General features: G+C 43.0%; 4 protein-coding genes across 4 annotated transcripts in view; 3 read left to right on the forward strand and 1 right to left on the reverse strand.

The window, feature by feature from the left end:
- Positions 1-19,701, forward strand: part of LOC118431839 (small glutamine-rich tetratricopeptide repeat-containing protein alpha-like) — a 54,062-nt gene extending 34,361 nt beyond the window's left edge. Inside the window, exons 7-12 of the mRNA XM_035843230.1 lie at positions 16,415-16,565; positions 17,284-17,418; positions 17,818-17,855; positions 18,253-18,357; positions 19,072-19,190; positions 19,564-19,701. Of these exons, the coding sequence (XP_035699123.1) occupies positions 16,415-16,565; positions 17,284-17,418; positions 17,818-17,855; positions 18,253-18,357; positions 19,072-19,190; positions 19,564-19,574 (559 nt within the window). The 3' untranslated portion in view covers positions 19,575-19,701. The remainder of the gene's footprint in view (positions 1-16,414; positions 16,566-17,283; positions 17,419-17,817; positions 17,856-18,252; positions 18,358-19,071; positions 19,191-19,563) is intronic.
- LOC118431834 (tripartite motif-containing protein 3-like) lies at positions 8,825-11,850 on the forward strand. Its single transcript, XM_035843221.1, has one exon. The coding sequence runs from the start codon at positions 8,997-8,999 to the stop codon at positions 10,881-10,883; it is 1,887 nt and encodes a 628-aa protein (XP_035699114.1). The 5' UTR covers positions 8,825-8,996; the 3' UTR covers positions 10,884-11,850.
- Positions 12,140-14,734, forward strand: LOC118431837 (tripartite motif-containing protein 3-like). The gene has a single exon (XM_035843225.1). It carries the CDS (start codon positions 12,934-12,936, stop codon positions 14,731-14,733), a length of 1,800 nt encoding a protein of 599 aa, XP_035699118.1. The 5' UTR covers positions 12,140-12,933; the 3' UTR covers position 14,734.
- An 863-nt stretch (positions 19,702-20,564) lies between the features above and the next one.
- Positions 20,565-23,299, reverse strand: part of LOC118431658 — an 11,910-nt gene continuing 9,175 nt past the window's right edge. Inside the window, exon 5 of the mRNA XM_035842900.1 lies at positions 20,565-20,639. Coding sequence (XP_035698793.1) covers positions 20,565-20,639 — 75 coding nt within the window. The remainder of the gene's footprint in view (positions 20,640-23,299) is intronic.

A 23,299-nucleotide genomic window follows, 5' to 3' on the forward strand; every position in this document is an offset into this window, starting at 1 on the left:
AACAAGAACTGCAGCAGGGAGGGTTCCCATCGCGCAGTCAGGAAACCACTTTAACCGAGGTGGTAGAAAAGTACCGACTTGAAAGAAAACTCCAAAAATCAGTACCTGCACAACCCCAGTCACTAAATATGGTAACTGTTGCAGGACTTCTCTTGTTGGTAGTCTTATTATGCAGCCAATTGTACATCCTGGCGGTCCAACCTCTCCTAAAGCCAATAACTTTTGGTGGAGAGGGATCAGGAACAGGACAGTTTGAGGATCCAGTCAGTGTTGCTATTTCAGAAGAAGGGGAGATCTTTGTGGCAGACTTTGGGAATCACAGAATCCAAGTCTTCAATTTGCAGGGGACATTTGTCCGACAGTTTCCAACAGTCGTGTCAGGTGGACAGAAGATGTACCCAAATGAAATAGCTACAGACAGGGAGGGGAACCTGTGGGTGGTGGGGTTCACAAAGTCTGCTGAGTTTGCTGTGCTGTACAACAAACAGGGCAGGGTGCTGAGGAAGTTTGACTTACGTAAGACCAAGTGGGACAGAGGAGTTGCCGTGGACACCAGGAGGAACCACATCCTCATCACACAAACCACAGGAGATGAAGATAACGAGCATGGTGAAGTGTTCGTGTTCAGGCCGGATGGGACACTAGTGAGAACTGTGGGTCTGATGCAGGGGATGAAGCGTCCAGGTTACATCACTGTGGATGGGGAAGGGAACATTCTTGTGTCAGACCGTGAGAATCACTGTGTCTTTGTGTACAATGAGGACGGACAGTTTCTGTTCCAGTTTGGAGGTTGGGGAAGTGGTGAAGGTCAGTTTAAGACTCCCAATGGCATCTGTACAGACAGGGCAGGAAACATCATCGTGGTAGACAGTATGAACCATCGTGTGGAGATGTTTGACAAGACAGGCAGATTCCTCAAACACGTTGCTACATACATAATGTTGAGGCCATGGGGCGTTGCCATGGCAGCACAGGGACAGCTGGTGGTGACCGAGGTGGAAAATAACACTGTCCGCATTATCCCCTCCTACTGACAACACAAGACCAATTCCTAACAAAACTGGTTGGCTTAGTGTAAAGATAGATCCCCAGTTGTGTTGTACCTGGTTAACAAGTCAAGTCAAAACAACAGCCCAAATTACTATATCACATCACATAAAGGTTTACTTGTATGGGTGAACTTGTATATATTGGCTCTTTTGAGCTCAACTGAAGGGACTCACCCAATTGGTTACAAGATCAGTAAGTATAAATTTTATATATAAATAGTATAAAAGTTGACACTGTGTTTAGGTGTAGTCCTGTTTAGGTGTAGTCATACGAGTAGGTTAGTTGTTTTTAAGACTTGACTGTACTGTATATAACATTATATACATTATATATATACAATTTTCATTCAGTTTTGTTCTACAGATTGTATTAGATAGAAAAAGACTTTCAATATTATATACTTCTTCGTCACAGGTCATTTGGCTGTTGTTTGTGATGAGCAGAAGCAGGGAAGAATAGGACATTGACCAATGATTGGCCTTTAGTTCAGTCCAGTGGAAACATTTGTAAGGCCTGATTTTTGCCTAACCTTTGCAGTGCCCGAAATCCTTTTTTGAGCCAGGTTGTCCAAGTGGCAACCTGAGTCAAAAGCCAGGTTGTGCCATCAACATTTCAGGTTGCCCCACTTTCAAGTTGCTACTTTCTTCAAATCAGCTACTTATCCCTTATCCTTTCTTCTAGTTGTATGTAACTATGTAATATGTTTTATGTTATCAAAAAATAAATACAAAAGCTTATACACATAGGTGGGGGAAAAGCAGTGTTCCAACTGCAAAATTTCAGTTTGCGCAGTGTGCAACCTGGGTTTAAAATCAAGTTGCGCGAAGCAAAATGAGGTTGCATTTTCAAGTGGGCAAGTGGGTATTTCGAGCCCTGCCTTTGACAATTATTACAAATGTAGTGGGGCTACCACAGTTAAAGTCCTCCCCACAGCTGGCACTGCTCTAGTATATATAATACAGCAGTGCCAGCTGTGCCAGGTGTAGTAGACTGGAATCTGCTCTAAAACAGGTGTGAAAAAAGCCAGGAGAAACATGTTTTGTTGCATTGTGTTGCCGTAATGTTTATCCGGGTGTTTAAATTTGGCCCAGACACTGGTGGGGCCTATAATGTCGAAAAAATGTCTATCGGACAGAAGACCCTCCAAAGACATTCCAAAACGGGAGAACCCGAAGGAGACATTTTAAAAACTCAACTACATATTTTTAACCCGTGAAAGACATTTTGTTTACATCCTCTCTCAACACGTAAGGAAGGGACTCCCCTCGGAGACCATCCATTATTTAGAACAATAAGTACTCATTAAGTCGTTAGCGTCTTCCTGATAATTAATTGCTCCCCGCCCTCTGTGAAAGACAAGTACTTTTTGCTTTGTGCCTGCCCCCATGTAACGTCCTTGCTGCCCCAAGCGCCCAGTGATGCCGTAATGCTGCGGCCCGCCGGACTGCCCGTCTCCGAACTGCCACGGCTAGAGATCGCGTAACCAATGCTAAATGCCGCGGTAAAACCCTTACCTGTCCAGTAACTTATGGTAAAAAAATCCTCGGTCAACTTTGATCGTCGTTGGGACAAGGTGAAGACTTACTTTGTCACTTGGTCAGGCATAAACATCGGATACCGTGACGTTAACAGTGAAAGTGACTTAACGTTACGTTTGATAGCTGTGAACTGTAAATTTCGTTATGAAAATATGAGTAGATTTTTGTTGATGTTACGTTACATTTATTGTTCACCAGGCTAACGAAACATTAATATTACGCCTGCCTGTCGACGTAAACAAATAAAAATCAACCGAAAACGCGGCAGATAAAACAGGGAAGTCCCGCTTGGACCACGCACGCAGCGCTGCGATTCATCATTTGTTTACCCTTCAGGACGGCCTGCTATGCAAATGACTTAGGCATGACGTCACCGCTCCGATTTTCCCCGACCCAATTGTCGGCAGTCCGAGGAAGAACCGATCTGCCTCAGATTTCCGACAATTCCCATATTTGGAAGTTGGAACACTCGGGAGGATTGTGCAGACGTCATCTTCTCCTGCAGGACCGTGGGAAGCGGCAAGATCAACCGAACATGCCCCACCTCCCTGTCAAAATTGATTTATGGGCCCGCGAAAGGCCGGTCTGCGATCAAAAACCGGCGGGAAAACAGAGTGTGGTGAGGTTGAAAAAGGACCCGGGGCCTCCTCGAGTGAACGTTGTTGGTCTGATAAAAGCTCCTTGGTTAGAAATACCGTTTTAGCGACAAAGTGCCACACGAAATTACCCTTACAACATACTTAGATTTCAGCTCTTCTTTTGCTCTCGGTTTTAGCTGTACATATGGAAAAAGATTTGGGCACAAGACGAACGATTTGCTATCTTTTCTACGTCCTCCTTTCTTATTAATCTGCGTGTTTCAACTCAGAAATGCTCCAGATAGGTTGAAACCATGCAGATGAAGTACTAGAATTAATGAGGTTATATGTTTATGTACTGTTTTATGTGTTAAAGTTGGAGACGCTAACAGCGCGCGCTGAGGAAAACAAAGGCCGTTTGAGAGCAAAGTGTAGCGAGTTTATTGTGCATCATGTTTTCTTTTGTTATCGATAGCACTCATTGAATAACATATTTGAAAATACTACATGTACTATGTTTTTGTATAACATCGTAATATACATTTGTGACGGAGTATTAACAGCTTTTATTAACGCTTTTATACATACAGGTGCGTAGAATAGAAGTGCACAAGGAAGAATGCTGCAAGCCGACTTGTGTCTAGCCTCCGCCAGGCCCTTCCGACGTGGGTACGGGGATCGAGAAAAAAATCGGAAAGTTGGCCAGGGGAGTCAGTCCCCGCTAAGGATAATGGATTCCCCTCTGGAGCTGCGCGGCCGACCAACTCCTCTCGTAGCAAAACTCCCGGCCTGGCAAATTATTCTCCATGTAACAGCCAGCAGAGTTCTACCGAAGTTCTGCCGAAGTGTTTACGTCATTGAATTCTACCAAGGACGTGATATAACGTCCTTGGTTCTACAAGTACTTTGATGGTCGGGGACTCGGGGTAGTCCTAACACTACATTATGACCTTCTTGTTTTTACTAAGGACGTTATAATAACGTCATTGTTTTTACTAACACTGTTCTCCCTGTTCATCGAATTGTTCCGTTCAATTGATATAATGAATAAATGTACAGGATGTTTGTTTTACCCTTTAGCAATAGCCAAATTAAATGCAAATCAGGGTGAAGTTTGTTCCCATTTGCGGCATGGCATTTACAAATATCTTGCTTTCCACTTGGAGGTATTCAGTCCAAAAACATTATGCCGAATTGCATTTCAAGAACACGTGGTGTTTGTAATATATTTGTCAGTCGACTTCGCACTCTATATTACTTTTGAACCAATTTTTTATGCCATAGAAAATATCAAAGTTTCCGACTTTTTACTGGGGCCACTGTCAAGAGAGGGCCGGTGCACGCAGCTGGACTGGTACCCTCACGTCGTCAACGTAAACATCGTGATGATTGGCGTGGAACTGTGAACTGGATCATTTGTTTGGTTCTTCATGCTTATGCCTTGTACGTTTTGTACATTATGCACATATGGATTAGTTTTAAATTCCGTTTATTCCAATTCGAGATTGCAACATATTCCCAAGGAGCTTTTATCAGGCCTTGATATTCCTAATTCGGCTATTGTGGACTGTGAAAAGTAGTCGACGACTGCAGGCTGACGGCTGGGTGTACCAACTACTTTGAAATAATCACATAAATTCTGATGATTCATAAAGTTTCCTATGTCAAGACATACCCCAAAATCCGCAGTTTCCTTTTTCTGTTTTATCACAAACCTACCGTGGACCTGTAGTAGAATCGTTGTCCGATGCAGCTCAATCCAATAGGTGACTTACCTTAGTTCTTAATAGATGTGTGTTGAAGAGTATCAAAATCATCGTTCGTGATGGAAATTTTGTTGTGTTTTGTAAATATTTTCCAGATTTATCGATATGATATATGTTAGAGGTTAGTGTGTGTGTATATTAGATATGTATTGTTATTCAAACATCAAAACGCGTTCCCAAGTACACCTTGGGCTTGTAGTACGTACGTACGAACGTAACATGTGTTAGTAAGTTGTTAGCAAAAGGCAAGTCAAACAACCTCCCTGGTCGAATGGATTTACAAAAAAAAAAACCAGAACAAACACTAACAAACAGAACTTGACCAAAACAAAATGACAATCCTAAGGATAACACCCAACGGTATGAATAGCTTTTCTCCAAACGTCGTACCTGAAAAACAAAATGAAACATACGAGTTACCAGATGCAACTAATGCTATTTATCAATCTGGGGCCCTTTGCTAAAATATGGACTAAAATAATCAACTTGTGATACTGTAAAGATGTGTCTGTTCCAGGCGTTTTTGTAGACATGTTGTCTTATTCAATCTCGGAGGGTGTGAAACAATGGATCTGGATTTGGCGTTTGTTCCACACTTGAAACATTTCTAGACGCAAATCTAGAGGCAGACAGAGGTGTGTATTGTACTTGTAATCTTGGCCTTGTTTAATTAGATATTTGAGAATGAAAATAAGCACGCGATTTTTTCGACGTTTGGTTTTAAAATGTCGATATGATATCTAAATCTTCGTATTAACTGCAAGGTCATGTATAAACTGTCAAAAGTCTGTGAAATTGTCTTGTTGTGACATCCATCTTGGTTATTGTCATGCATAGTCACAACCGCGGGCCCCATTGTCTACAAGATGGAAATACGACGATGGTTGACTTTCCTCTTCTTCGGATCCCAAGCCAAAACAAGAAATCCGGTCAGACCAAAGGTCACTTTGACTTGAATTCGTAAATCATGGAGCGAATATACAAATTTTTGTTCGATCGTAATTCGCATTAAGAGATATTAAAAAAAAAATAACACTTTTTCTTGGTTTCTGAACAGGTTTCGGACAAATCTACGAATTGTTTTCTTAGTTTTCAAACAGTTTTCTTACAAATTTACGATAGCGAATACGAGTAGTTCGTGCATCATTTAGAAGACAAATGACAATTCAGGCCTCTTTTCAACTTTCTTGCTACCACGGCGTACAGTGAAGAAAACTCGAAGGGTACCGGGAAAAAAATCTCTGTTTTAGACGTACATCGTATATGGAAATGTTGCCCACCGATTGAAGTTCGTATTGAACAAAATACTAGTATTTTTTAAATGATCTGAATGAAGAGGCTGTTACATGTACCAAGTCCTTGCATGTACATAGATACTTCAGTCACTGAGCCAGGCACGGGAGACAATGATGAATGTCGAAAAGTATTTGCACAACAAAGAAGGTCAAAGCAGTCCTTGGTCTTATCAAAACAAGTTGCTTTGTTTTTGTCTTCCTATGCATGACACTGGTTAGAACATGTTTGCGAATTAGCGCTAGAAGACCCTAGAAGAAGGTCGTGAAGATTGCATGCCCCACGACTCTGACCGTTGGAAATGGTTCTAACATACCGGCAACGGGAATTGTCTAGCCCCCACCAAGCCTTCATATGGGGGTACCGGGATTGTAGAATTTGGCAAAAAACAACAACGGGAAACTGGCCTGGGGCCTGAGTCAGTCCACGCAAATGTTAATGATATGTTTCCCCTCTACACGGCCGGCCACTCCTCTGATAACAACTCTCATAGAAACGCTAAAAAAAAACTTAGCACGGACGCCACTAGAACGTGAGATGGGTGATATTAGCCCTTGAAATATTTTTTTAAAATCCTATAAATTGCCAATCAAACATAAGACGTTTATATTTTTCAGAAACGTGAAATTAATACGTTGATAATAATTACGTGGAGAATTTTTAAACAGATACACAATGTTTTTCTTTATCGCATTACTCAATTTACTGATATTTCTGGCGCTAGCGCACGTGAGGTAGACTCAAGCCCGCTGCCAATCACGTCCTAGCAACCGCCGGTCCTATAGCAACCATCTCCGCTTTTCCCGCCTTTGTGTCGATCGGCGTGTCTGATGTTGTTTCAGAAGTGACGGCGAAAAGGTCCTCAGCAAGAATATTAACCTGATTTTATTTTCAACGGTGATATTATGCGTGAGAACTTGAATATGAGTAACTTAGTCTTCGATTTGATTAAAAGCAATGTTTTTTTTTTGCCTGACTGTACGCAAGGAGCTTTTATCCTTGCTGTACGTAACACTTGTTGTCCACGCCTGAGAGCAGCGCGGCTTTGTCCACGCCGTATGAGTGCCGTGCGGCGCTGGACTGACGAGGAAAAGTACTTTGGCAACTTGACTGTTGAATGTCATATATTGTACCAAAATAAAGAGAAGAGACAAGATATTTGAAATACATTCTTGTAACATTCAAAATACATTCAAAGGACTGTCACATTGTCATGCCGTGGGACGGTGTCAAACAGCCTGACGACATAACGCCCGGGTGAGTGGGACGCAGATAATGAGCTTTATTTCCAACGGCAAATACGGACAATATATTTCGGGAACACGGTAACGTTAGATTTAATAGTTACTTGTACAGCTATTTTACGGAAATGCAAAAAAAAAGGACAGCCGCTCGGAGTATCACTCAACTTCGACGCCTAGGCAAGGCATGGCATGGCATGCAGGAAACGATCACCTGCGGATATTTTTGCATGACAACTCAGCAATCAGCGCTGCTCCCACAAAGGATATTGGAAAGACATTCTTGTAACATTCAAAATGAAACTGAAAAGGACAGTCACATTGTCGCATGTGGCATCAAAGGGCGAACATGGCATAACGTCTGGAGAGTGGGATTTTACCAAATACTTTGTAAGTCCAGTTTATAGTTTGGAAGTTTGTGTTACGCTCCGTTGCCTGCCGTGGCGGTCATTTTACACGGCCTAGTGGCTTCAGATCACGCACATGTTTAATAGGAAGGTGAAATGAGGACAGATCGCTCGGTGCCGTGTAGGGACACCGATCGCAAAGGGACGTCTCTCGCGGTGCGCGGTCACCAGCTAATAAATTGCCGCCCCTCCATTTTGACTGGGCCAGTCAGTCAGGCGGGCCGCTCGAAGCGTATTCAGGCTACTAACGGGGGCGTGATTTTCGTTAACATGCGAGTTTTCACAGTTTTTCTCCAGACATTTGGAAGACATTTTTCTGAACAATGGAAAAAACAACACACACGCCCTCCCAAAAAGACCCTGTAAAGACATTCTCGAACCCCAGAAAATACATTCTTGGAAAATGTCTCGAAAATATCCGGAAAAATCAGAATGTCTTTGGAGGGTTTTCTGTCCGATTGACATTATTTCGACATTATCGGGCCCACCAGTGAGAGGTCCTGGGTTTGTACCTCTTGACATGGCACCGATGTTGTGCCCTTGGGAAAGGCACTTAACACAACTTTCCTCACTTCACTACTGACATGTGTAAATGAGTACCTTAGCTTCGGGAATTAGGAACATTGCTCAGATAGGACGTTAATTGGAGATCACATGTTTGAGGAGAGCCACACCTACAGCTCTCTGTTCACACCTGTTTCGGACACTGGTGCCAGTTGACTACACAAAGCTGGCCATGCTCTCACATTGCCTGCAGGGCCTGTGGACAGACAACTGGTCAGGCCAGCGTAATTACAGCTGATTTGTGACCCCAAATGCCCTGATTTGAAAAAAAAAATCTTTGTTGACAAAGTATGAAGACTTTTGTAGGTCTGTAACAATACTACTTACAGTACATGTGAGCATGTAGAATATGAACCCACCACTGTGACTTATCAAGAAGAGTAGGGGTCAATCCTGGTGTGAGTGGATAATAACAATCTGACTGGATGTGCAGCTTGTGCCTAACCGTAGTTACTGTTACGCCCTGAGGCTGTTTCCTGGGTTTAACAATAGGTGGGCGAGCGGAAATGTGGTTTATAAGTGGGTTGACTGACCTCACAGACTAACAAAGCAGGAGAAAATGGCGGCCACACCGTCGAGTTTGGGGGAACAAATCTGTGAAGAACTGTCCTGCAGCATCTGCCTGGAGCTGTTCACCAGGCCCAAGGTGCTGCCCTGTCAGCACACCTTCTGTCAGGACTGTCTACAGGACATTACTGGGCGTAAACTGTACGTGAAGTGCCCAAACTGTCGTCGGCAGGTCAGGCTGCCAAACCAGGGGGTCGCAGGTTTGCCTGATTGCCATATTGTGGCAAATATGTGCGACAAACTACAACAGCAGTCGACACTAGTACCAAGGGAAGAACGCCAGTCTGGAAACAGGTGCAGCTTTCACCCCTGTGAGGTACCGAAACTTTACTGTAATCAGTGCAACAAACCAGTTTGTACCGAGTGTTTGGATGAAGTGCACAACAGTCACAACACGATAACCCTGAAAAAGGCCTTGAGGGAAAGGAAGGAACCGGTTCAAGAACTCATCACTGAGGGGAGGAATATCTTAGAGACCTACGTCAGTTTTCTTAAAAATCTGAAGGAGAAAGAAAAAACACTGGATAGGCAGAAACAAGAGACAGACAATAGCATCATTCAGGCCTACAACCAAGAAGTGCAGAAAGTTGCGGAGAAGAAAGACCATCTTCTGTTTCAAGAGGAAGAAAAGTACAAGAAAAAGAAAGAAGCAGTTCAAAAGGAAAGGAATAGAATGTTGGCAGATGTGAGTGAACTGTCTGCTGCCTGTGATCGAGCGGAAAAAAGACTGAAGAAGGGAGGGCTAGAGTTTCTAAGTCAGGAAACCATTCTAACAGAGGTGGTAGGAAAGTACAGAGGAAAACCAGCACCTGTACCTGTGAGTCCTGTACAAATCCTGCCCACTGTCTTTCAACCCACAAACACCCTAGCTATGGGGACTGTTGCAGGGATTCTCTTGCTTGCAGTGTTGTTATACAGCCCGTTGTATGGGTTACATCATGGGCTATATAATAAGACTGCAAGCATATCAACAGTCAGTACGGCTACCTCCGGACCGTTGTTGGGACAAGTTATAGTCCAGTCTTTCCCTGAAACAGTAACTTTTGGTGGAGAGGGATCAGGAACGGGACAATTCATTTATCCATGTGGTGTGGTGGTGTCAGATGAAGGGGAGATCTTTGTAGCAGACAGGGGGAACCAGAGAATCCAAGTCTTCACCCTGCAGGGAACATTTGTCCGACAGTTCCCAACAGTCATGTCAGGTAGACAGAAGATGATCCCACACGATATAGCCAGAGATGGGGAGGGGAACCTGTGGGTGGTGGGGAACACAGAGTCTGCTGAGTGTGCAGTGCAGTACAACAAACAGGGCAGGGTGCTGAGGATGTTTGACCTACAGAAGTCATGGCGGTACAGAGGAGTTGCCGTGGACACCAGGAGGAACCACATCCTCATCACACAAACCACAAGCGATGAAGTCAACGAAGACAACAGTGATGGAGACAATGAGGAAAGCACAGAAGTTCTGGTGTTCAGGCCAGATGGGACACTTGTGAGAACTGTGGGTCAGCAGCAGGGGATGGGGTACCCAGGGCACGTGGCTGTGGACGGGGAAGGGAACATTTTTGTGTCAGACTGGTACAGTTACTGCGTATTTATGTACAACAAGGATGGACAGTTTCTGTTCCGGTTTGGAGCCGAGAAAAATGATAACGGTCACCTATGGCATCCCCGCGGCATCTGTACAGACAGGGCAGGTAACGTCATCTTGGCAGACACTTTGAACCACCGTGTGGTGATGTTTGACCAGACAGGCAGAGGCCTTATGCGCAATGAGTCTACAGACATGTGGCCGTGGGGTGTAGCCGTCGGGCCACAGGGGCAGCTGGTGGTCACGGACTTTGTCAAAGGTGCTGTCCACATCATCCACTCCTACTGAACAGCAGGGGTCTCGGGGGTGGACAAGTTTTCTAAAATTCAGTAGTCCTATTGGGCAAGTACATAAAATATTCACTGGCCCGTACCAACTATGCACTTACCGTAAATTTAATTGACATTTTTCTTAGTATATATTTTCATTTCCTGCAATGGAATTCCTTATCATTGGCTCAATTTTTCTGTGTTCACCATGTTGCTTGATGCCATGCACAGCAAGGATATCAACATCTCACTCATGGAAAAATCTTCCTTGCTTGTCGGATAATGTCATGAGCTTGCCCGGTTGGCACTTTTACAGTTGAAGTTGCCTGGGACTATCAGCTAGACTAGTGGACTTGTACATTTTTTGTACAACCCTGGGTTGCGTGGCATAACTGCAGGGTGTTTGGCCCAGAAGTCAGAGGTCCTGGGTTCAGAGCCTGTCATGCTACGGACTGTTTATGACTTTCCTCACTCCTCCCAGGTGTAGAAATGGGTACGTCATGACATTGGTTGGGGAGGTAAAAGGTGGTAGGACTAGGAGGAGAGGGATTTGTACAGTGTCTCCCGAAACTGCACAATTGATAACATTACTCACTGCCTATAGAGCCTCAAAAAAGGCAACAAGACTTCCTTTACCTTACTTTATTGAACGGCAACACAACACCAACAAGGGAATGTTAATCTATAATCTAGGTATCTATAAATTATAATAATTAAAGTAATTAAGTAATTATTAAGCATTCTCTGTTTACTAAATGTCAGTACTTAATGTACTAAGTCATGCCATGTGATTTTCCAGGTCTACAGATTGTGATATATGGTGTAAATTTGTAACCATTATTGTTTCTATATGGTAAGCTAATGCTAGTGTTTTTTATGTAACATGTATTGTTCTCTTCCAAGGTTAGCCCTTGGTAATAGCCTATGGCTAGTTGGACAGCTCTAGCTGTTTGTAAACAGCTGACCAAATAAAATAAGTATTTATACCTGTATCTGTATGTCTGTGTTTATTGTTGTTTTCAGAAGATATTGCATAAATGCATTTAAGTTTGCGGGGATTTAATTTTGCCGTAGCGTGAAAAAGGACTTTTTGGTGGTTTTAAGTTCGCGATAGCACCATGCACTGTAGTCTCTACTGCAATGGAAAAATGTTCGCGATGGTTTTAGGTTCGCGGTGAAGCAGCCACCATGAAAACCGTGAACATAAATCCACCACAAAAGTTTCTGCATTTACAGTTTACAGTTAGTATGTGGGACATTTTACGACCCGTTTCTTGCCTTGCAATGGTCTTGTCAATGCTATAGTAATGTACATCATACATACACCAAACTTTTTTATGTTCACCTTCACGGAAGGTAAACGTACTGTTTTTGTTCTGTTTTCTATTCTCCAATCAAATAAGGTCAACGACCTGGACCAAACGCCCGTCACCATGGTCACCAAAGACGCAGACACCCTGTGGTGTTTGGTTACATAATGTAGCAAATGTCTTAACACAGATCTGGAGGGGCTCAGGTCACTAAATATAAATGTGAAACATAGCAGTAGTCACTGTTAGGCTGTATTATGTGATGGTAAACATTATATATTTGCTTGCAAATGTCACCATTCTAGTTGTGTGATTTTTGTGTGTACTGTAATGATGATGGAATGCTACAATGTCATGTCTATTGTAGTTTGTTGGGACTTTTTGTTTATGGATTTATTAGGACTCATGTCTGCTTCTTATATTCTGTATCTAAATTAAATTTTGTCCTAACATCACCTCTTCTCGCACCTTTCTCAATGAAAAGGGCATTTTAGTTTTCATGAATAAACAAAGGCTCAAACAAACAAATGCATGGCATTGTGGAGGTACATTCAACTGCAATAGACTGTCCTTAAGAGCAGCACAGTAGTGTATGTGAAACACAATCCTACAGGTATGTGTCGTAACAATGCCAATGTTAATGTCAGGTGGAACAGGAAACCTGATCTGTGTAAACAAAGAGTGGGCATTCAGAATGGTCAGCAGAAAAAATAGGACCCTGATGAAGGGCTCACGTCACGGGTTGGAAAAGGCAACAAAATGGCGGCTGCAGCGTCAACCTTGGGGGAGCACTTCTCAGAAGAGCTGACCTGCAGCATCTGCCTGGAGCTGTTCACCAGGCCCAAGGTGCTGCCCTGTCAGCACACCTTCTGTCAGGACTGTCTACAGGACCATGCAGGGAAAAAGAAACACCTGAAGTGCCCAAACTGTCGACAGCAGGTAGAGTTGTCATCCCAGGGGGTCGCAGGTTTGCAGGACAACCACTTGGTTACAAGTCTGTGTGAGAGGCTGCAAAACCAGGCCACACTGTCGGGGGAAACAAGGGAACAACCCCAGTCTGGAAACAGGTGCAGTTTTCACCCCTCAGAGGAAGCCAAGCTCCTCTGTAAGCAGTGTAATATACCAGTTTGTAACGAGTGTTTGGATGAAATGCACAGTGATCATGCAACAATGAGCCTGAAAAAGGCATTACAAGAAAGGGAGCAACTCATTGCTGAGGGGAAGAACATATTGGAGACTTTCCATAGTTTCATTCTAATTCTTAAGGAGAAGGAAAAGTCCTTGAATGAACAGAAACAGCAAACAGACAAGAGCATAAACCAGACCTACAAGCAAATGGTGCAGAAACTCACAGAGAACAGAGACCATCTTCTGTCTAGAGTTGACAACAAACACAGGAAAAATAAGGAGGTGTTACAGAAGGAAAGGGACAGGCTTCTGGCAGGTAAAAATGAACTGTCTACTGTCTGTGGTCGGGCAGAGAAAGAAAGGCAGAAAGGTGCTTTTAGTGAAAGAACTGTTTTGATACAGGTGGTAGGAAAGTACAGAGGAAAAGCAGCAGCACCAACTCCTGTACAAACCCAGTCTGCTGTCTTTCAGCCCACAGACACCCCAGCGCCAGTATTGGGGGATGTGACAGTCCCTGTAGTAGCAAAAACTAGACATGGAGGTCACTACCAAGCAGAAACGGTTTTAATTCTTCATGGAGAGGGCAGAGAAACAGGAACAATTCATGACTCGTGTGTCAAGCTCAAGCTTGTTTCTGTGTCAGATGAAGGGGAGATCTTTTTAGCAGACTGTGTGAACCAAAAGATCCAAGTCTTCACCCTGCAGGGAACTTTTGTGAGACAGTTCCCAACAGTCGTGTCGGGTGAAGAGAAGATGGGCCCAAATGATGTGGCCACAGACGGGAAGGGGAACCTGTGGGTGGTGGGGGGTACATACTCTGCTGACTATGCAGTGCAGTACAACAAACAGGGCAGGATGCTGAGGAAGATTGATCTACAGTGGGTACACAGGAATAGAGGTATTGCCGTGGACACCAGGAGGAACCACATCCTCATCACACAAGCTACAGGAGATGGGGACAATGAACATGGTGAAGTTTTGGTGTTCAGGCCGGATGGGACACTTGTGAGAACTGCAAGTAGAAGCTGGATGGGATGGTTCAAATCTCTATTCTGGAAGCAGAGGATCCAGATGAAGCATCCACGATACATCACTGTTGATGAGGAAGGGACCATTTTCGTGACAGACTGTGGGAATGACTGCGTCTTTGTGTACAACGGGGACGGACAGTTTCTGTTCCAGTTCGGAGGTTTTGGAAGTGGTAAAGGTCAGCTGTACTGTCCTGCTGGCATCTGTACAGACAGGGCTGGTTACATTGTCGTGGCAGACGCTGGAAACAGTCGTGTGGTGATGTTCGACAAGACTGGCAGTTTCCTCAAACACATCACTACAGACGTGGAGACACCGTGGGGTGTTGCCATGGCACCACAGGGACAACTGGTGGTGACAAATTGTGATTATAGCAGTAATGTCATCATCCAAGTCCTCTAACTAGCCGCACGGAAACCACGAAAGCAATGATGATGACTTTTTCTTTGGCTCAACACGAACATGACTTGGATGTAAAAATCAGTTGTTTTTCATCTGCGAGTAGCACAGTGTGATGTGTGTATGAAACGTTTACTATCAAGTATTCTGATGTATGCAAAGATGTCAACACTATATGTAATATCTAAATAAACAAACAAACAAAAAACGACAGTCAGTAAATATTTTTTGACAACCTCAAGTCAGCCTTACACATGTTATGTCAGTCATATTCAGAATTTAGGAAACTAGAGCTGTATGTTTCCCATTCAGAAACTTTATTCAAACCCACACGATGCAGAAATGTTTCACTGGTGTGACTTCTTCTGTAATTTGGGTCCTGGCTTTTAAATGTTTTATAGACCAGGTGTATTGTACCCTAGGTGGCTTGACCAATCACAGCTCAGTTATATAAGTGCAGTCTACTCTAGGTCTATGCGTACCTGCACTGCATGACCTTGCTTGACCTCTTAGGAATGACTTGATCTATTGTTCTTGCTACAGAACAATTCTACTTGTCATAAAGTTGTAGTTTTGCCTACACATTGTACAAATAGAAATACAAGAAGTGTCAGTTCTTTTTTAGTTTATGTACATTTGTGTGGTGTGCATGTGTATAGCATATATTGCAGGATTTTTGACAAGTTCCTGCCTAAGTCTTTGTATATTTAGATGGGCATATCAAAAATTCAATTTTACATTGTGTGAAGTGGGTTACATTGCTATAAGTGTGTATTTGGTAGCACAATTATAGTTTATCTAGCAATCCCATGCAACTGAAATCCTGTCACCTGATATGATGATTAATTTGAGCAATAAACATGTTTACACATACCTGCACAACACGTATTCATTTACGTAACAGTGCGTAACTGTGGGCTAGATTGCTATCAAGGTAATTTTCTCCTCAATTAGACCCCCTCACATTCTTTCAGCATCAGCAATACTCATTAATCTAGCACCATGCTTGGAGGCAGCCATCTATAAAGGTCTACATTCAGCATTCTTCTGTGTATCATGTTTTTGGGTAGAAAGTTGCCATCTGAGCCGGCATGCCAAGGTGAAGGAAAGTTATAATTATCAGAAAGCTCTAGATCTGGATTCTTGTGGCACATACCTACTGTTTCTCATGCCCTATCTACTTGCTGTGTATCTCCCTTGTTCAAGGATGGCATAATCTAAGCTGAGTCAGCACCAGGGTTGTGGCCAGCACCTGTCCTTCAGTCCTTTGAAGGAATTTTGCATCTGGGGACTGAAAAAAGTTTTCCCCATTCCGTCCCCTGGGACAGACAAAAATTGATATGTAAAGATATAAAAAAACTGAAACCCATGTTTTCTTCTTCACCAAAACAGATGCCATTCAACACCTTAGTCTACAAGCAAAATTTGCACCTCAAAATGCAGGAAATGGTGTTTCAGAGGGTCCTGATTTAAAAATCTGGGATCCAGACCCCCTAGAAATGACGCGCATGTCTTCGGTGCTCGATAGGATTCCCATTCAAAATCAAGGGGACTGAAAATGATTACAGGCTGGCTACAACCCTGGTCAGCACACAAGGCAAAGTTACAAGAAAGCTCTTAGGTTCTTACCATGTACCTACTGTTTCTTACGCCCTATCCACATGTTGTACCTCTCTTGTTCCAGGATGGCGTACTCCAACCTGAGTCAGCATGAGAAGGCTAAGGAGAGTTATCAGAGGGCCTTGGAGCTGGACCCTGACAACGTGACCTACCAGACCAACCTCAGACTCGCCGAGCAGAAGCTCAGGGAAATGAACCTAGGGGGCCCTGGAATGGTGAGGGTTAAGACAAGCATTTCATCTAAGACTTTTTCAAAACATTTTTTTTTTAATCATTGCAAGCTAGAATTTTGTTTCTCCTGTCGATCGGACAAATGAGGAGGCAGACAGGCTATTTGCCTGTTTGCCTGACCTGCACATGACTTTTTATGGTGAAGGAGGGGTGTGCAATTCCTTCTCCATCCTCTCGTCTACTGGAGCACTAAGTCTCACAGGGGCAGAACTGTATGACACGTGTGAGACGGCTTCAGCAGATGCAGCTTTGTTGTTCGGAGTATCCGTCTCCTAGGAGGACTTCCAACCAAGGATGTAGAATAGTGAAAAAGTGAAAAGCTAGAATAGTGTTTAGTATTTCTGACATTTTGAAGGTGGGCTGTACTATTGTGACAGTCCTAAGATTTGTCAGTTATGTTTTTTTGCATTTGTCGGTCTGGTAAGACAATGAATAGCACAGAAGTAAAGAAAGAAAACTGAAGTGATACAGGGCACTATGTGACTAGGCAAAACAACCATGTAAGGAACCGACTAGGGAGAAAGAAGGCAACGGAAAAGATGGGAGGATAATACCACAAAATTAAATCCCTGCAAAGTTGGGTACATTTACAATTAGTCAGTCTAAGGGATAGATGAAATGAGAATACATTTTCCTCTTCTAATTCTCTCATTTATGTTTTTCACACATTTTCTGTCATCAACATGCTCTTCTTCCATGCAGGGAGGACCTGGTCCAGGCCTTGGAGGAATGGGTGGATTGCCAGGAGGCCTAGGGGGCCTTGGAGGCATGGGTGCAGGCGGGTTAGGAGGGATGGACCTAGGGGGCCTTCTGAACAACCCTATGCTGATGAACATGGTAGGTGTGAGGGGGGTCATACGTGAGGGGGGGGGATTGTGTGAAGGGGGATAGACCTGGTGTGTGTGTGTTAGGGGGGGGGAGTGGTGCTTTATTGGGTTTACAACATCATGGAGATATCCGTTCCAAATTTGATAGTCACGAGAAGAACGGACACTAAACCGGATAGTGAGTGAGTGAATTGGAGGACACAGTTTTGACTGCATTTTTTTTTTCTTCTAATGAGTTAAGGACTGCAACCCTTTCTGGCAGCGTGCATGTCAGGTGAGAGATACAGCCGGAATCAGACTCATGACTTCTAGCTCCATAGGAAGGGCTGTTAACCACTGAACTACGATGCTACCAGGTAGTAATGATGACGACCAGTGCGTGACTTGTTGTCTGTGTTTCTCTCCTCAGGCGACCCAGATGATGCAGAACCCCCAGATGCAGCAGATGTGAGTATGGCAGATCCAAATACACTCATCCCTTCTTGGATGTACATGTAGTTTCTGAGTGCCGGAAAGAAAACTAGACTCTTTTTCTAGTGGGTAAGAGGGAAAATACTCTATCCAAGAAGCTTTCTCAACTGTTAAACGATAAAGAAAAGTGCCAGTACAGTAATTTTTTTCTCAAAATGCAAACTGCTTGTTTCTCTATTGATTATGAGGATAGGCAGCACAGAGAGGGCTTAAGTATAGTCTGTGGGAGTAAACTTCTTTAAAAGACCCGAGACCTTCGTAAGGATAACAATGTAGTTGTAAAACTTTTATTCCATCTTAATCTAAAGAAGGCAGAGCAACAGTTTTTCCTAATTTCTCCTAATTTCTTTCCTGATTTCCTTTTCGTTCGCAGGTTGGGAAACTTATTAGGCAGCGGCGGTGCACCTGGCCAAGCCCCCTCATCAGGCGAGGCACCGGCGGGGCCAGGGGGCCTTAATATGTCAGAATTCTTACAAGCGTAGGTTTTTATTTCTTAACATAAATGTTGGTGTGACGTCCATCCCCTCTGTAGTGTATAGGGAGTATTGTGTTGCTTTTGAGACAACAATTCGTTGTCTCTGTTCTTTATGTCTTGTCTTTGTTTTATTTTAGTCTATTTTGGTATCATTTTAGTGTTCTGTAAGTCAGTGTTGACTTTCCAACAGACATTTCATAATGCCACCACAGTAATTTATAAGACTATTTTTTGTGATGTGAAGTGCTTTCCTTCACAGCAGGCTCAGCTGAAGTTTTTGGTACAATTTAAACCCAGGGAAAGAAGCTTTTAAAAGTAAAATCAGATTGAATCTTTGACTGCATTTGTTATAGTAGACTATTTTGTGAGATTCAGCTAGAATAGTATATAATTGGTAATAAATTGGTAGATTCTGAATAGTATATTAATTGGTACCAAACCATGGAAAGAAGACAGTGCTGTACAATGAATCTTGTACAATGTTAATATGTATCCTGCACTTCCACCAGTGGACAGCAGGTGGCGTTTTTATATAGTAGAATCTTTGGTGACACATTTTTTTCTGCACTTCCACCAAAGGCCAGCAGATGGTGCTGTTAGTGTGTAATCTTTGTTGACACATCTTTATCCTGCACTTCCACCAGTGGTCGGCAGATGGCGCTATTATTCTAGTAGAATCCCTTAGCCTGGTAACATGTTTGCCTGCACTTCCGCCAGTGGCCAGCAGATGGCGCAGCAGATCCAGCAGCAGAACCCTGAGCTCGTGGAGCAGCTGAGGACACAGATGCCCCGCAACCCGCCCGACGGAGACCCCGACAATCCCGACGGGAAGCCAGGTGGGACTGATGGTCCAACTAGTTTTGTTTTAGGCTATAGGAGAACTCTTTTTACACAACCAGCAGGTACTTATATTGCTTATGTCAGAGCTTCTAACTGGGGTTCTGCTTCTCACTGCTATATGTAGCCGATGTAGGTGGCACTTTTGCGGTGAGAAAACCGGGACGAGGGGGGATACAAGCTTAGCCATGCTTAGCCATGTATATTCTACCAACCTGATGAAACTATTTTCGGTAGTTTTGTTTTGTTTTGTTTTGTTTATTAGAACCGTAAAAGATGTATTGACTGAAATGTTAGTTAAAAGAACAAATGATTATCATAGCAGTATCAGAGACTTTGCAGAGTGACAATATTTGTTCTTTTCTTTTTCAGATGAGAAATGATGAAACCCGACGTCAACAAGAATGTAGTTAGTGAAGACTTTGATTAAACCAGCATCGGTCAGACATGTAGCTACAGGACAAGTGTTGTCATATGGCAAAAATCTGCAAATTTAAGCTTGCCAGTAAAGCTTAGAGGAAAGATAAAGTTCTTGAAGGAAAATCTAGTGCCCAAGCTAGGTATCCGTAAAAACAGGGACTTAAGTTTTATATGCACTGTTGCATTTGGCCTGATAAAGTCAGTCAGCACTTTGGAGTTGGATGTAGTCGTTCAAAGTAGATACTCAATATGACAATGAAAATTAGACATCCTGGACATGGTTCTGGAAATGGTCAGACGTTTCAGAGAGCTTCCGCTGACGAGCTTAGGCTACTAAAAACAATGTTGGTTGGTTTTTGGACAGAAATAAAGATAATGACTAAAATCATGTAGAGTGGGGAGTTGCTACATGCAGAATACTAAATGGATTGATGTGGGTCTGACTTTTAGGTTAGCCAACGAAACCAAGACTTTATCCATGTAGACTTGAGTTGTATTTATTTGGTTAGGAATGTATTTTTATCTGGCTCTGACTATTGCCGTAATTAGAAAAAGAAATTAATGTATGTACAACCAGTAATTGGGAAAATACGTAAACGATAACAAGTTGTTTCCAGTCAGAAGCAAATAGCAACGACTCATCATATGCAGAAATCTAAGGTACTGCTTCAATAACTGTACTGACGAGGAAAGCTGTCTGCAAACCAATGTCAAGAATTTTGAGGCAAATAAAACTACGAAATGAACATTGTTGCTGATGTTACCTCTTGACTGTCAATAGGGAAGTTCGCCTCTTGTTAAAGTTTGACTCTTGTCATTTAAGTTAGTCTCTTTTTTAAGTTCGTCTACCATCAAAGTTTGTCCCTTACATATAAGTTCAAATCCATCAAATCAAATTTAAGTACCAAATCGACTCCCTTGATTGGCCACCTCTCTCGCCCCCCTCCCATTGGCTACTCTTGAGCCTCCTTGCCGGTGATCTTGTAGGTGACGGACACCCGTCTTGCTGGTGTGACATTCAGCACCAGCTAGGGAAAGGGGCACCAGTCTTGTTGGTGTGACATTCAGCACCAGGGACAGGGGCACCAGTCTTGTTGGTGTGTCATTCAGCACCAGGGACAGGGGCACCAGTCTTGTTGGTGTGTCATTCAGCACCAGGGACAGGGGCACCAGTCTTGTTGGTGTGTCATTCAGTACCAGCTAGGGAAAGGGGCACCAGTCTTGTTGGTGTGTCATTCAGCACCAGGGACAGGGGCACCAGTCTTGTTGGTGTGTCATTCAGCACCAGGGACAGGGCACCAGTCTTGTTGATGTGTCATTCAGCACCAGGGACAGGGCACCAGATCTTGTTGGTGTGTCATTCAGCACCAGGGACAGGTGCACCAGTCTTGTTGGTGTGTCATTCAGCACCAGGGAAAGGGGCATCAGTCTTGTTGGTGTGTCATTCAGCACCAGGGACAGGGCACCAGTCTTGTTGGTGTGTCATTCAGCACCAGGGACAGGGCACCAGTCTTGTTGATGTGTCATTCAGCACCAGGGACAGGGCACCAGTCTTGTTGGTGTGTCATTCAGCACCAGGGACAGGGGCACCATTCTTGTTGGTGTGTCATTCAGCACCAGGGACAGGGGCACCAGTCTTGTTGGTGTGTCATTCAGCACCAGGGACAGAGACACCAGTCTTGTCGGTGTGTCATTCAGCACCAGAGGCAGGGGCACCAGTTTTGCTTGTGTGTCATTCAGTACTAGCAACAAGGGCTTGTTGGTTTGGTATTCAGCAGTAGAGACGGGGCACCAACCATTGCATGCTATCTGCACTAAATGACATTCAACACTACTCGTGAGATCAGTACATCTGAGCCAAAATATATGTCAACATGAAATACATGATTTATTCAGGAGTGGATTGCAGCTAGTGTATTATCGCTATAAAACGTTTTACACACTCAGGTTGCTGCCATATACAGTAGAACAGTACTGACATAGTATTACATACATAAACCCAAACATGCTGTATCTGTGGAAATAATGGAATTTGAAGTCTGTTTATTATAATAAGTACTGTTTATATATTGAAAGGTCGTTAAAAAAGCAAAAGATGCTATGTATTTCAAAGGTAATTTTTTTCATTTATGTTGCCTGTATCATGTTTTCCTCCATTTACTTGCTTTGTATATACAAATCAATACATTATATGTATAGCTGTTTGAAGTTCAACACTACTTATGAGATGAGTACGCTTGTCAGCCAAAATACATGTCAACATGAAATACATGATTTATTCAGGAGTGGATAGCTGCTAGTGTATTATCGATATAGAAAGTTTTACACACGTGCACTACAGGTTTTTGCCATATAAAGTAAAACAATGACATACATGACATTCTATATACCCAAACATGCTGTATCTGTGGAAATAATGGAACTTGAAGTCAAAGTACTGTTTATATATTGACAGGTCACTAAGAAAGAAAAAGATGCTATGTATTTATTTCGAAGGCAATTATTTTTTTCATTTATGTTGCCTGTGTATTGTTGTCTGAAGGTTTTTCCTCCATTTACTTGCTTTGTATAAACAAATCAATACATATACGTTAGTTTCAGTTTTTATTATATGGCTGCTTGAAGTTTGTTTATTTCAATTATTATGAGACCGGTATTAGGTTGATATATCTTCTCTCCTTAATTATTCGTATTAAGTTATCTAATTGTTGTGAAATGCAGCGTTACAGTTTTTTTTTCCTGTGTTAGTTGGGGGGGGGGGGGGAGTGCTTTTCCGGAGATGCCTATACCCTTAGCCTGTTCATTGATTAATCTTTTAAATAATTATTTTCCTGTGCAAATTTTGATCACAAAGGTCGAGGTTTCTGCAAGAGTGACTGAAGCATGTATAGTTTTAAAATCTTGCCAAAAATTGTGACTTTTGGCATGCTTTGACCTGTGATTAACCTTCATATTCAATGGGGAGACATGGACTGATCCATTAGGAGAGGGGGTAAAACCCAGACATCATGACAATCATCTGGCTGTAGCTCGTTAAAATGCCAGAGTTGAACTTGGGCTTTTTTAACCAAAACAAACCTGACAAATCAAGCTTTGCAGTGGGGGTAAAAAATTGCGGTTTGAAATGTAGGTAAATGTGTTTTTAAGTGATTGTTTTGCAAGGATTAACCATGTCTGGAATGGGAAATTTGATTTAGAAGCCCCTCCCCTAGTGTTGCGTTAGCTGGTATTATTTCAGTTCCTTTCTTCTGTTTGCTAATTGTGCTGTTCTTTCACTTTGGTTCTGTGGTATGTGTGTTGCGTTATTGTATTATCCTTGTATTTCTTTTTTGTAAAATGAACAAAGATAAATTAAAAGAAAAAGATGCTACATGAAAATGTTTCACAGATGGTGCACATGTTGCAAACCCACTCCAATCGGAGAAGACCAGGCAGTACATCTCCACTTCAGCCAGGGTGGTTCCAGTTTGGTACAAGATCTCCCCACACAGACAGCACACACAAGTCCCTGCAGACTAGTCCTACTTCTCCCACTGCTGCAAGCTAGCCTCCTTCACAGCCTTCCACCAGCGCTGGCGGTTATTGCTGGGGAAAGCGCTGATTTGAGATTTTCAACACATGTGCGAGGTGTCTTCAGCCGAAAAGGTGGTATCTGCACCCCACGGGGAATATGGGGTAAGGGAATGAT

This window comes from Branchiostoma floridae, chromosome 15 (genome assembly GCF_000003815.2).
Source record: "Branchiostoma floridae strain S238N-H82 chromosome 15, Bfl_VNyyK, whole genome shotgun sequence".
NCBI lineage: Eukaryota > Metazoa > Chordata > Leptocardii > Amphioxiformes > Branchiostomatidae > Branchiostoma > Branchiostoma floridae.

Excerpts from the sequence above, each read along its gene's own strand:
- LOC118431834 (XM_035843221.1), top strand. The coding sequence starts at position 8,997 with ATGGCGGCCACACCGTCGAGTTTGGGGGAACAAATCTGTGAAGAACTG.
- LOC118431837 (XM_035843225.1), top strand. The coding sequence starts at position 12,934 with ATGGCGGCTGCAGCGTCAACCTTGGGGGAGCACTTCTCAGAAGAGCTG.